At 35.6% G+C, this 14128-nt stretch overlaps 1 protein-coding gene across 1 annotated transcript in view; it reads right to left on the reverse strand.

Annotated features, from left to right (window-relative positions):
* Positions 1–13339, reverse strand: part of MICU3 (mitochondrial calcium uptake family member 3) — a 47346-nt gene extending 34007 nt beyond the window's left edge. Inside the window, exon 1 of the mRNA XM_070948437.1 lies at positions 13017–13339. Within this exon, the coding sequence (XP_070804538.1) occupies positions 13017–13337 (321 nt within the window). The 5' untranslated portion in view covers positions 13338–13339. The remainder of the gene's footprint in view (positions 1–13016) is intronic.
* Between the last annotated feature and the right edge of the window lie 789 nt (positions 13340–14128).

Genomic DNA, 14128 nt, shown 5'->3' on the forward strand with positions numbered 1-14128 from the left:
AAGAGGCAACTGCAGTGGAACCCTGTTTACAATTGTTATGCTATGTGTTCATCTCATGGCTATCAACACATGCTCAGTGAAAGGCTAGCATTAATTACCTGTGAAGGCTTAGGGATTCAATTCTCTTCTCTCGTTTTCACTAAGCATATTGATTCTTGTCCCCTGTCTGGAAATCAGCTACAGCCTGATATTATACTACTTTTGCATTAGACATCCAGGGGAAAGAAATTATTGAAAGCAATTTCCTTGTGGATGACACAAAGAACAAACTTTGGGATTATTTTAAACAAAAGGACAAATGCCATGTACACAATCAGTGCATTTCTCTGCAGCTCATTAGCTACAGAATTTATACCCGTTAAATTTGTTATTACATTGCAGATTTTAGAAATCAGTGAATCTATTATATCATAAGATAATATTTTCCATCTCACTTAGCATTTTAATAACTATTTATTTTAAAAGGCAAATGAAATGACAAATATGTATTCTTAAAAAGACTATCAAATGGATTTATGAATTATATGCTGCCCTTTGTTTTCAAAGACATACTTATATATGAAAAACCTTACTGCAATTGCAACAGTTCTCCTCAAAACAGTGTTCTCAAAATGGCAAGGCTAAAAGACAATTGCAGTTAAAATAAAATAAGAGAAACACAGAAAAGTGAGCAAAGGCAGATTCTCCAGGATAAAAGGAAGGGGAAATGAAGTTAGAAATATGTGTCAAAAAGTTAAGTGGAAGGAAAAAAACTGAAATTCCACACTAGAAAACAGTATACCTGCTACTACTTGTTTCTTTCAGTCTCAGGAGGACATATTGTGGTTGGCAATGCAGTACAGCTTGCAGCTGCCTGGTGTTGCTAGTCCTGAAGAGGATGTTCAGTTAGTTAAAGGTGGATGCAGGTGCCAATTCAAGCAAGCAAAACACCCTTATGTGAAATGATATTATCTCCAATAGAATAGAATTGTTTGAATTGTGGAGTCCTAGGTGCTCCATGAGTTTGGTTGTTAGCTTGTAGTCATTTCATTAAACCAACTAGTCAACATCATTTAGTGTACATCTAGTAGACTTGATGATATTATGTAGTTGGAGAATGAAATGTCTACAAACAAACTCACAGAGCACCAAGAACTCCACAGTAAAATCACTTTCTTCTTCTCAGTGAGTTGTGGTGGCGCAGTGGTTAGAACATACCGTATTTTTCAGAGTATAAGATGCACCTTTTTACCCCCTAAAAGGGGGTAAAAATTTAGGTGCGTCTTATACACCGAATGTAGCCCTGCCCACCCAATGGCCCCACCCTTTGGCCTGTGCCTTGCAGTAGTTACCTTCTTGCAAGCAAACAGCAAGAAAAAACAGCCCCTTTCAGCTTCAGCATAGATTAATTAGCACAAGTTGATTAGATCGGCCTCCCGACTCTCAGCTGATTTGTGCAGGGCTCTGCTGCTTGCTGCAAAAAGTGCTGGAGCAGATTTTTTTCCCCTAGTTATGCTGAAAAAATGAAACTGAAAGTAAAGCAGGTTCTTTGCTGCAACATGACAAAATGAGGCAGAGAGAGATTTCTTTTTCTTTTTTCTCACCAAAAAAGGTAGGTGCAAACAATGGGAAATTTAGGGCAAAAGAGGAGAGTTCAAGATTTTAAAACACAAAAGAAAGAAAGCTCTATTTAACTAGGAAATTGTAATAATTGAGATACTATTAATTGTATATTGTGTTGAAAGCAGAAATGGTTAAGTTGTGGTTTGGAGGAATATATGGGGAAAATTATTTGGTTTATTATTATTGGTAAATATAATTAATTGATTTGTAAGAAATTGGATTGCATGGAAATAATTGGAATATTCATGTTCATATTGATTAAGATACAAAAAACATAGTTATAACTAATTGATTTATTTAAAAATGTTGAATTTGTATTAAACAATTGTAATATTAAATAATTAACCAATGTGAGGATGGATATAAAAATAGATGACAATGGGAAGGGATATAATATAGAATAGAAGGGAAAAATTGAATTTGATTAAGATTAGAGATGAGAATGAAGGTTTTTTAAAAAAAATAGATGAGGAATAAATATGGCAAAAAGGAAATATAGAAATTGTAAATTTAATTGAAATGACTAAACACTGTTTAAATTTGTGAACCAGCCAAACACTCTGTTCAAAGAAAATACATTGTATGTTTATATGTGTGTTTGTCTAAAAAAAAAAAAACTTTTAAAAAAAACAACAACCAAAAAAGGTAGGTGCATCTTATACTCCGGTGCGTATTATACTCCGAAAAATATGGTAATATTGCAGGCTAATTCTCCCGCCTGCTCTCTCTCCTGCCAACAGTTTGATTCTCACTGGCTGAAGGTTGTCTCATTCTTCCATCCTTCTGAGATCGGTTAAATGAGGACCCAGATTGTTGGAGGCAATATACTGACTCTGTAAACTGCTTAGAGAGGGCTGTAAAGCACTGTGAAGCAGTAAATAAGTCTAGGTGCTTATTGCTTATCTATTCACCAGGCATTTCTTTCTGCCATAGTGCACAAAGCAGTATTCATGAGTTGGCCATAATGAGGTTGTACAGTGAGGGCATATAATAATCTGCCCGTAACAAAGGGAAAGCTCATAGGCACTAATTTCTGGTCAAGGATATTGTCCTCATTTAACTGTGTTAATACAAATATGATTTAGAACCTTTTAAATTACCCATTCTTCATTTGCTCTTTAATATCAATTCCTCTATCACTGTCTTCAGAGTTTCTTATTTGTGCCTACCATATATTTTCTCTAGCAGATCTTATATTCAATATTTTGTTCCTAAAAGAAACAAACATCAATTATTTTCTCTCACTTAGATGAACTATAGTTCTCTAGATATGTAGAGAGGAATTCCCTACAATCTACTTGTTTTAAAAGGTACCTATCTTTCAGAAAAGGATTTTTTTCCTATTTTTCCCCACATCAAGTATATGTGCTCAGATGTGGAATAACAGAACTAAAATAGAACTAGTAAATGTTGTTAAATCCTACCAATAGGAATTTGTAGCTTTTAGATAATGGTATTCTGGGCATTGGTTTTGTTTCTCTCTGCGTTTTAAATGGAAATTGATGTTCTGGGGTCACTCTGTGGCATATTGGATATATATTGTTTTTCAACTTTAATGTTTAGTTGCTAGTTCACAACTTTATTATATAAATGAAGAAGCCAACCTGAATCAAATTTATATTTGGTCTAACTTGATTTGTAAAAATAGTTGATTAGTTTTTCTAATGTTTTCTCCTGCTATCTCTTTCTCATTCAGAAAGTTTTCCTTTCCGATGGTGCTATTAGAGATCACCAGCACCAATGAAATGCCTTGTTTTGAACAGATTAACTGATAATTTTTATAAATGTAAAACGGGGGTTATATTAGTTTCCTGCTGAATATGTTCATATGTTTGAATGCTTCTGTGTTTAATTCAGTTTTGTGGATATTTATTCAGCATTCTGATAAAAAGTCCAACAGTATTTTCATTTGTTTGCTAAGGGAATGTTTAAAGCATTGTTTAAAAATCATCTTCTCTGCATTTTTTAAAGAGGTTGTACATAAGGGCAGATTAAATTAACATGGATCATACATGACTCCACATGTTTGATAACCTACAACAGGGGTGTCAAACTCAATTTCATTGAGGGCCACATCAGGGTTGTGTTTGACCTCGGGGGGTGGGGAGGTATGGCCAGCTCAACTTCAATCGTGTTGGGGGCGCCTGTGGTGGCCCAAGCGCTCTGCCAGCAAAAACAGACTCCCAAGCTCCATTTACCATTTTGACAGCATCCTGCAACCCTCTGCCAGATAAAACAGAGCTCGGGAGGGCCACCCGCACCCCCATTTTCGGCTGTGATGGCCTCCTGCAACCCTTGCAAGCTCCATTTTCGCTGACAAGAGGCACCATGGGCTGCTTCTTCACTGTTTCCAGGATCGCCCCTTGGGCCAAATCTAAGCACCCTGCAGGTGGGATCTGGCCCGTGGGCCTTGAGTTTGACACCCCTAGCCTACAATGTAAAAGAAATAAATAAAAGGTTTGTTTCTAGTTCCTACTAGTCTTCTACTCAAGATATTCTATTCCTCTAGACCACAGGCCATTTGAAAAATACATTTGAATTGGGCTGTAACTTCAATTTGGAACATTTTTTTCTTAATTTTTAACTGTGTCTTAATCCAAGCTGAAGAAGTATAATACATGGAATAGTACATGTTCTTCATGCAATTAGCCATTTAAGGGCACCACTCCAGAAAGGCATATTACACATGCCTTTTATGCATCATGCATATTATGATGATCCTTTCATAATCAATAAATTATTTTCAGTAACTTTCAGAAGAAAGAAAAAGATTTATATAGTTATCATATCAGGAATTATCAAGATCATTTTCATGCAAAATAGATTTTATTTGAACTTCTATAAATGTAACATTATTGTGCATAGTTTGATTTCAAATACAGTGAAAAATATACCTACTACTATTAATATATTAATGAGAAGTTTTAAACATCGTATTCTGTTTTCATGTAAAAGCATGTATCAATTTATTTTGTCCCTGGCATAAAGTTGGATAAGACCAAGTAAGCAGGATCTCTCTGTGGCAGCACCTATTCTCTCAATCATCTTATTTTATATTTAAAAAATAAACCACCAATGGAACAAATTATATATTTATTTCTGTGGGAATAATTATGAGGTGTTAGCTGTCTACAATTATAAAAATGCTGAAAGGGGATATAGAAATGCACCAAGTGACAACTAGGAAATAAACTAAAGATTACATAAAAGCGCAAGCAAGGGTCATTAATATGTGGTACAGAGAACCATACACTTCATACAATACAGCTAAATGAGTACACATCAGTTTTCAATTTTTTTAAAAAATTCTACCATAGAACATATTCAGCTTGTTTAGATGTTAAGCCAACAGTTACTGTCAACAATTAAGCTTGGAATATTTGCAAACAGTTTTTCATTTCTGAGATTATAGCCCCATATTTATAGGTTTAAAGTTTAGAAAGCAAAGCAAAAGATTGAATTATATGTTGTTTAAAAGGATAAAAATGCTGAAATTTTAGCTCTATTCTGAGGTTTTTCTCTTCATCTGCTTTTGCTGCTTTCCTTCTGTTTCTTTTTTTCCTTTCCTTTCAACAAGGATAAGGAAGAAATATATTTTTAGTATTTTGGCAAAAGGCACCAATACATAGCATTTTGAGGAATAGCTCACTGGAAACAATAACACACTAATTCTTTCTCAGGATTTTTCATTATATTTGTACGTTTATGGTGTGTTACAACAATACAGTAATGGTCAGTAACATTTTAAAAATTATACTGCCTCATAAATATAAATATTTGCCTATGTATTTCTTATTCAGAAGTTTGTAGTCTTCAAAATTAGATGTACCTATCAGAGAAGAGGTGTACCTATCAGGGCAACTGCAAAATTATAGTTGAGATATTAGTACATACATTCATGTTATTTCTTTTCAGAGTAAGCAACATTATTTAGAACATAGATCATAGAATAATAGTCCAACCCCCCTGCTCAGGCAGGAAATCCTTGGCATGACCACCAAAAGTTTGTAGTTGGTCAAAACCAGTTCTTATATCTTCCCAACACTTGCAAAGTGTTCTTTTCAAAGAACAAATATATGCATGCTTATGATGTAAGTAACCTTGCTTGGCTACTTATTATTGGGAGAATATACATACACATGAACGCACATGTACACAGGCACACACGCTCCTCTTGTTTCTACCCATATGCTTTTTTCTTTTCTGGAGAAGTACACGGTGATCAGTTTTCTTTTCTTCTGGAACAAAGGCACACTTGTTAACTCTTCTGAGCTTCTTGGTTACTTCACTTGGGATATGTATTTCTTTATTATATATAAAGGCCACACATTATCCACACAATAAGTACCCTCACTTCCTGTCCATCAGCATTCATATGTGTTTATAAACATCCTATCAAGATAAACAAATGCATTTACTTGGTTTAGTTTTTTTACCAGTGTATGTATAATTTCACTTCCTCCCTGTTATATTAAACAGATAAGGATGCTACTTGCTCATGTTGAATAATGAAAAATATGAAACACAGAATTTAGTAATTTAGCTATTTCTTCACCTCATTTGTATAATATAACAATTGCAAAAAATATGGGATATGTGCAGAATAACTATGTAATTTGTCAAAATGTTTGTAAAAAAAGCATGAATGAATCTTGCAATGTTTAACATATTAAGTAGCAAGATTACAATATAATAATATACTTGTCTAATCTAATCAGCAGCAGATATGCTTACTAATTAGAGAAACAGAATATAATTTTATAATTGTAAAATCTGATCAATTAAATAGTATCCCCTCCTTTCCTCAATTTGCTAGAATATGTTTATGTCTATAAACATATTTTTAAATTTAGGAACATTATTTTAATCCATGGTTTTTTTAAAAAAAATCTGTGGGTGACAAAACACCCCACGAGTGGGAGTGACATCTCTTTCTCACTTTTATAGACATATGTTTCTTCTAAAGTGGTAATGTAGTTGATATGCATGTGATTCATCTATTGGATAAAGAAGTTATTATTTCTTTTCAGAAAAAAATAGATGTACCAATGTATATAATGTGACTAAAACAATATACAATATAAAACATATTCATATTCCATTCATAATTATAATATTGCTGAGAATTCCTTAACTCTAAATCAAGTTCTCAGATGAATTTAAACTCTGGTAAGCATGACATCATCTTCCTTCCTAGATTAAAAAAGAAGAAACAAATGGTTCATTGCCAAGAGTTGGTTTCATGTTTCCTTAAGGTCATTGATTCAAAAGGTTCACTCTAAAGGGAAAAAAAGTGATTTTCCCACGGTGAAAGAACTAAACACTAGATAAAAGATCTACTGTATGGAAACTGATGCCATGAGTGGGTAAGAGATGTAATTCAACAATAATATCCATTATCAGTAGTCTAAGCATTACATTCTAATTTAATATACATTACTTCCACAGGGAAAACAGAACATTCAGAAAGTTAATTCTATGAAATAATAAAAATAGGTACCAGCTGTCATTAACCCAAAGTGATATGGACACAGGATTACAATTTAACTGTGATGATCCAATTGAATTTTCCATTAAAAATTATAGTAAATTAAAGCATATTTTTCCCAAAATTTCATATGGAATCATCAACCTTCAAGCCAAGTTGTTACAACTTTTATCTGAGGATGTTTTAAAAGGATTTCAGAGCAATTTTCACATTCCTTTATATAAAATAAGTTTGAAATGAGTATATTCTATATAAAGCAAAGAAAGTAGTTTGAAAAGTTTCACTCTGCTTGGCCCCGGGCTATCACAGTATGCTCCCAAGTAGATAAAAGTGATATAATTTTGTTTGCATGCTGGGTGGCCAAGAGGTTAAACATCACATTTTAGTGTGGGAAAATCCCCAAACAGAAAAAAGGTACTTAACAAATGTTGGAGTAGAAAATAGTAATAGTCCTGATATTTGATCTTTCTTAACTATACTATATAATTTTTATATATCCAGAAATTATTTCATATACTGTATATGTATAATCCTGAAAATTATCATATTTCATTGAACTCATGCCCCTCAAGCATTACTATAGCTCAATAACCAAAATATTGGGGGTATTACTTGTCCCCTCATCCATGAGTCAGATTTTATACAATATATTTCATTCTTAAAATGCTAACCATTCGGAAGTATTTTTATTTTTGAAAAGTATGTTAAATTAAAAATGAATATTTGTTTGCTTTTGTACATTATCAAGCATTTACAATCACACAATGCCCAGAAAGATATTAATGTTTCCCAGGACAAGTAGCTGTCTTAGCATGATGCTTGTATATCCTTCCAAATGTTAAATAATCTTGCTGCATTTATTGCTTTAGCCACAAGGTGGTTTGCTTGTTTTTCACTAATGTGTTATGTAAATATTTCATAGTCTATAAATTTATTCAATAAATCACAGGTAGATAAATCATGTCTTCAAAACAAGTATGAATCACCTGTTAATTTTGCATGTAAGGAATACAAATACTAGAATAAATATATTTCTTTTTATTGACAAGAGTTTATTCACTGTTCTGTCTTTATGTATTATATCTGTGTTATCATTTACACAAGGAAGTTAGACTTGGAATCTCTTCTGTATTGGTACTTCTTGTTTCATCAGAATGCATCTTTTTAATACCTATTTTCTAACAGAATTAGAGAACACTGAATCAGGATTGATAGCATAATCCATATATCCACTTATGGTAGTTTAAACACCATTTGTGGAACTTTATAGCAAGGGTGATTTCTTGCTATAAAAACTTTCATTGATCACAGTTCATTTCATCAGATAAATGTAGTCTATATTTATCATGTAGTCTATTACAAATTGGGTAATAATTTATCAATTGAAGAAGAATTCAATTTTATTTTAAGATGAGAAGAATTCAGTCTTTTCTCAAAATGATTAAGGTGCTCCACACTGATTAGTTTAGGACAAGCACATGTAAGTATGCAGAGGAAGGAATGTGGCACAATGAGGGTGCTTATGATTATCCAAAATTGATATAACTTTATTTAATATGAATATACCTACAATTGTCAATTCAGCTCTTTGAGCAAACAAAATAACTTAATATTTATATACATTAAATATATAATGTACATTTTGGAAAATATTTATTGTAAGAATCATAAAGTAATATGAAGTGCATATTACCTCTTATAACTTAGATGTTCATATTGATGTTTATAAAATAAAAACACTTCTGACTCCATTGACACAGTTGCCCTGGATGTAAATTAACCCAAATCCAGCTTTGATACTTCTTTCCAAATAGACAGTTTTTTAAAAACTTAAAAAAACAATCTATCCAGCAAATGTAATTGCAGTTGGCAAATTCTTAAAATATTTGTTTTAAAAATAGTATTTATCTAACTGTGTGCAAAAATTATGGCCAGGTGCCAGGAAAAAAACATTAAAAGTTTGCAGCAAGACACACATTACATCCAACTGGGAGGACGAGTTCAAAACACCATGAATTTCTATGCAGAAGATATAATACCGTAAGAAACTCTTACCACATACAAAGTCTTGTATGCAGCATACATGCAAATGTGATAGGAAGCCAGAACTAATTGGAACTTCTCACTATCTATAGATAATCCGTCATTTTATTGTGGTCTCAGACTAGTACAAGAAATGTGTCTATAAGTTCTATACTATACTAGAACTATAAATTCTTAAGAAACTAGTAAATAAAAATTTAAGACATAATTAAAATACCTCTATAAAACAGCTTAATACTCCTGACTGAAACTAAAGAATCACCTCTTCCCAGTTACATCTATCTGTCCCATCAGATCTGGCAGGAGAAGCATGTTACAGAGCCTGTCAGTTGACATTCCATAGTTGACAGGATCCAGCAGCCTTTTATGGCACCTGTCTTTTGGAATATCATTCCTTGGAACTTAGATTGGCCCCTATCCTTCTGGCCTTTAGAGAGGTCCTGAATACCTGACTGGATCACTATGCTTTGGGGCAAGGCTCTCCAACCTTGGCAACTTTAGAACTTTCAGTCCCAGAGTTCTGGGAGTAGAATTCTGGGACTAGAAGTCCACAAGTCTTAAAGTTCCAAGGTTGGAGACCCCTGCTTTGGGGATAGAGGTAATGGTGAGCTTTTCCAGTGGCTTTACTGAATGGGATGTATTCCTGATAACTGTGATTATGTGTAGGTTGAATTGAGTTTTTAATAGTGGTTTTAATATAGTTGTATGTTTGTTGTTTCTATTTATAGTTTTATTGTTCTCGTCATTTTTAATTTTTAAAAGCCATTCAAAGTCATATATGGGAGATGGGTGGCTATATAAATTTAATAAATAAATAAATTCAAAAGAAGCAATCTGTTTAGGCCTAAAATTATGAAATGTGACAATATTTAAAGTTACAAAAATCTGAATTTCAATCTACAATTTAGAATGGGAAAAACATGAAAAAGTATTGAAAAATGACAAAAAAGAACAATTTTCTTCAGTATACATCATTTGAAAGCTCAAAATAAAAATGCTTCCAACACAACATGAATTAAGGCCAGGAAGAAATATTAGAAAGAGAATGGCCCTATCTTGATTTTCTCTGGTACAAGAAGGATGGAGGGAAAACACTTTCAAAAGTCTGTTAGCAGAACCTATAAATAAAGTTCCAGTATTTTCTATGGAGTCTGCTTCTTGATCTGACCTACCTCAAAGGGGTAACACCATGCTTGAAGGCATGGCAATATTTTCCCTTCCTTTGTCTTACACCAACAACAGTTAATGCAGTCAATTTAAATTTCTGTCTACATTTTCTTCCTTTCCTGGGTTCATGTTTTGCTAACTGCCACATCTCCATGATCTTATTTACGGTTCTTTACAATTTTAATAAAAAGGACAGAAATTGTTTATTCACAACAATGACAAACCATCAGAGATTTACATGACAAAGTTAGAAATAGATGACCACCTTCTTTACTTGAAATTGAATATCACCATGGGACTTGACTAACAAGACAAGAAGTAGAATAATTATATACTCTAACTGGCCTGACTACATCTCTACTGGGACTGGAATGAAGCTCAGACATGGTAGGAGATGTAGTAATAAATGTGTAACATGTAAAACTAATTTCAAATACTAATACTATCAGCAAAAGTATGATCAAGAACAGGCAGAAAGTAAATTGTTTCATGCTTATGATGGGCAATATGTAGACTTCATATTCATATTGTAATGATGGGACCTTTGGACTCAAAGACCCATTTTTACAGTTACAAAAATTAATTTCATGACATATACATTCAATTTTTTAAGAAACTGTATCAAGCAAAATGCCTTATATAAAATATGTGGAAAAATCAGAAAAAAATCAGGTTTATTTAAACAAATAAATTTATGGCATTTATAGACTGACATAATCTTCTAACAATTCTGGGCAGCTTTCGAAATATCTGACGGAAACATAGAGACTAGAGAGAGAGAGGAAATGTAGCCTTTCAAATGTGATGAATCACAATTCCTTTTAGCTGAAGCTAAGGTAGCCAATGGAAAGAAATGCTGGCAGCTGGAATTTAAGAACATTTGAAGATCACATGTTTGCCATTCTTGTTGCATTTCTGCTGCTTTATCATCAAACTTTAGAGCTAATAAGCTACTTTACATGGGGCTGCTGCAAAGGATGAAAAATTGTCATGTCACTTTTTTCAGTGCTGTTGTAACTTTGAGCAGCACTAAATGAATGGTTGTATATCAAGGACTACTTGTAACATTCAACGATGTCTGATTATAGGATCAGAATGTGCTAATACAGACAGCAAGTATGCTACAAGCTATATGCCAATATTAGGCATTCTTTATGTAGTGATTGTATATGCAGAAAAATGAAACATTAAAAGAACATTCACCCTTTTCTGTAACTTTGTAAATAACTAAATCCCACAACTTTAGGAATTTAAGGCTTGTGAGAAAAAATCAGCACCAGCAAGATGAATGGAAAGTAGTTTCACATCAGAAAACTGTAGTGGTCAGGTCATGATAGCATCATCCTTTCTGCCTGCCATCAACAACTTTTAAACTTCCAACGTATTTCAATTGCAAAAAGTGTCCACATTATAGTATTACAAAGACCAAAATATAGAACATTTCTGTGTCCATGTATGCATGGTTGTGGTTACACATATTTTGTCCATGATTAAGAATATTAATGTAGGCATATATTATAGTTTCCCATAATCTAGGGCAGAAAAAATAATGATGTATCAAGTTTTATTTCAGAAGCATTATACCCAGAAAACATCCATGAACCAGCCTTAACCCATTCACTTCAATCGTATTTATAATGCATATAAGTCCTTCATTCTTGCCACTCCATCATTCTAACTCTAACCCCTTGTCATTCTACTGGAAGTTGCCAGAATTGTTGCTTCAGCCTCTTATGGTTACTCTTCTCTTTATGTTTTTAATTTTGAATAACTGCTGAGCAAAAACAAAAAAAGGACAAATACTACTGAAAAAACAGCAAGCCCTGCACCAGCAATTACTAAACCCAGAAAGTATTTGCCACACTAAAGGACATTCAACATTAAATGTTGTAAAAGGAAGCTAGCCTATCAACGAATACAATGGCTGGACAACATCAAAGCTGACACCAGCCAGAGCATAGAAAAACTCAAAAGTAGGGCAAGGTTGGAAGGTATGGAGAGACCTAGCTCATAGAATCGTCAAGAATCTGGCACGACCCAATCATGTCATTTGTTTTATTCATTTTATATTACTTTTTACAGGTGCTATACTTTTATGATCTATCTTATATCTATTTTACTTGCTCAATGTTGAAGGTTGTATGTCTATAATTTGAAGATGCTTCTGACACCTATAAAGAAACATTACATTAAAAAAACCCAGCCCCTGCATCGACTCCAGATCCTGACTTGTAACTTGCACTGTTTTCAATGCCTGTTCTTCTCCAGGGGACTTTAAGAGAGCTGAGAACTAACGTGCAAAGAGTGTCCCTATTGAGCAGTTCCCCCACCCAGGACTGCTGGAGAGAATTGAAAAAATAAATGAGGATGTTGATTTGTTTGACAATATGAGAAATTAGAATATGGGGATGAAGCACAAAAGATTTGTAACCGACTGACACACTGTTTGCAATTGTAATAGATGATGGATTTGTTTTATGTTTTGTTTAAAAAAAGAATTAAAAAAAAAAAGAAAAGAAAAAAGGGAAGGCTAACACGGACGATCTCTGCCCCGGCTTCCCGACAGCATCCTTGGAGGATCCACCATCCATCCATCCATCCATCCATCCTCTGTAGCGGGAAGGGAGAAGGGGCGGGCCAAGGCAGGCGCTCGCGCTCTACGTCGTGTGTCCGTTCCTCCCCCCCCCCCCACCCCAGCCCGTCCCTCGACACCTACCATCATCTCCTTGGCAGCGGCCGCCACAGGGATGGGCTGCAGTCCTCGGCCTTGGCTCGGCGGCCAGGCTTCTCCTCGCTCCCTCCGGCTGCCGAGCCCCAGCGCGGGGGGCGACTGGTGCGGCCGGCGGTCGTAGTAGTGATAGCAGGCGAGCCAAGCGAGCGCCCCGCCAGCAGCCCCCGCGGCCGCGATGCTCAGCCCACTCGGGGTCCCCTCGCGGCTGGAGCCGGCGGCCTTCAAGCCCCACAGCGGCCGGCGTGGGGCCGCCTCCGGTGGGAGACGACAACGGCGCCAGCCCAAGAGACTTCGCAGCGCCGCCATAGAGCCGGGTCCGCGGAGTGACAGGGCGAGCGAAGGTGCTGAGGCGGCAACAGCAGCCGCGGCGGGGAAACATCGCGAGAGCGCCACGAGCTGCCAAGCGCGAGACGAGGGACTCTGCTTCCAAATGCCACCTACCCCTCCCACCCGGGCTGGCCTCGTGTCCCTCCTTCCGTTTGGACGGTTGTCTGTCATCCCCGCAGGTTCCTTATCTGGGAGTTGCTGTTTGTGACGGCTCCGGATTGCCCAGGGCTGCAGTGCAGTTCTCTGCCGGTTGGCATCGCGAGGTGCCTGCGATTGCAATCTGGATTGTATCTTCGGAAGCAATCAATGATGGTTGCGAGGCTTTCTACTAACACAACGCATTCCCTGGAATTTTGTCTTCCTTTGCTCTGCATATTCTGAGCTGATAAGGGCATAAGGATTAGTTGGCTGGTTCAGGCCCACCGAACAGTCTAGCACAGAGTGGTCCAATTAAAGAGAGAACTGGCCTCTCTTCTCTATTATAATTCTGTAATGCAGTTGAATTCAGTCAATACAATATTTCACTAAGAAAAAGGGATAAGTCCCAGGGCTGCTCTTAATAGCAGGAGTGACCTCGGCAATTGAAGCTTGTCACCTAAGCTTCTCGCTTTTGAAATTCTCTTCTAGACCTGCAGAAACATGGTTCTCCTTTGCTTTTGGCTGTGCACAAGCCAGAAAGAGAGCCAGTTTGGTGCAATGGTTAAAGCTTCAGGCTAGAAACCAGGAATTTAAAGAGTTCTAGTCCTGCCTTAGGTGCTTGTATGCTTTGT

The sequence above is a fragment of the Pituophis catenifer genome, unplaced genomic scaffold (genome assembly GCF_029215685.1).
Source record: "Pituophis catenifer annectens isolate HBS135680 unplaced genomic scaffold, rPitCat1.0.hap2 SCAF_8, whole genome shotgun sequence".
NCBI classification, from domain to species: domain Eukaryota; kingdom Metazoa; phylum Chordata; class Lepidosauria; order Squamata; family Colubridae; genus Pituophis; species Pituophis catenifer.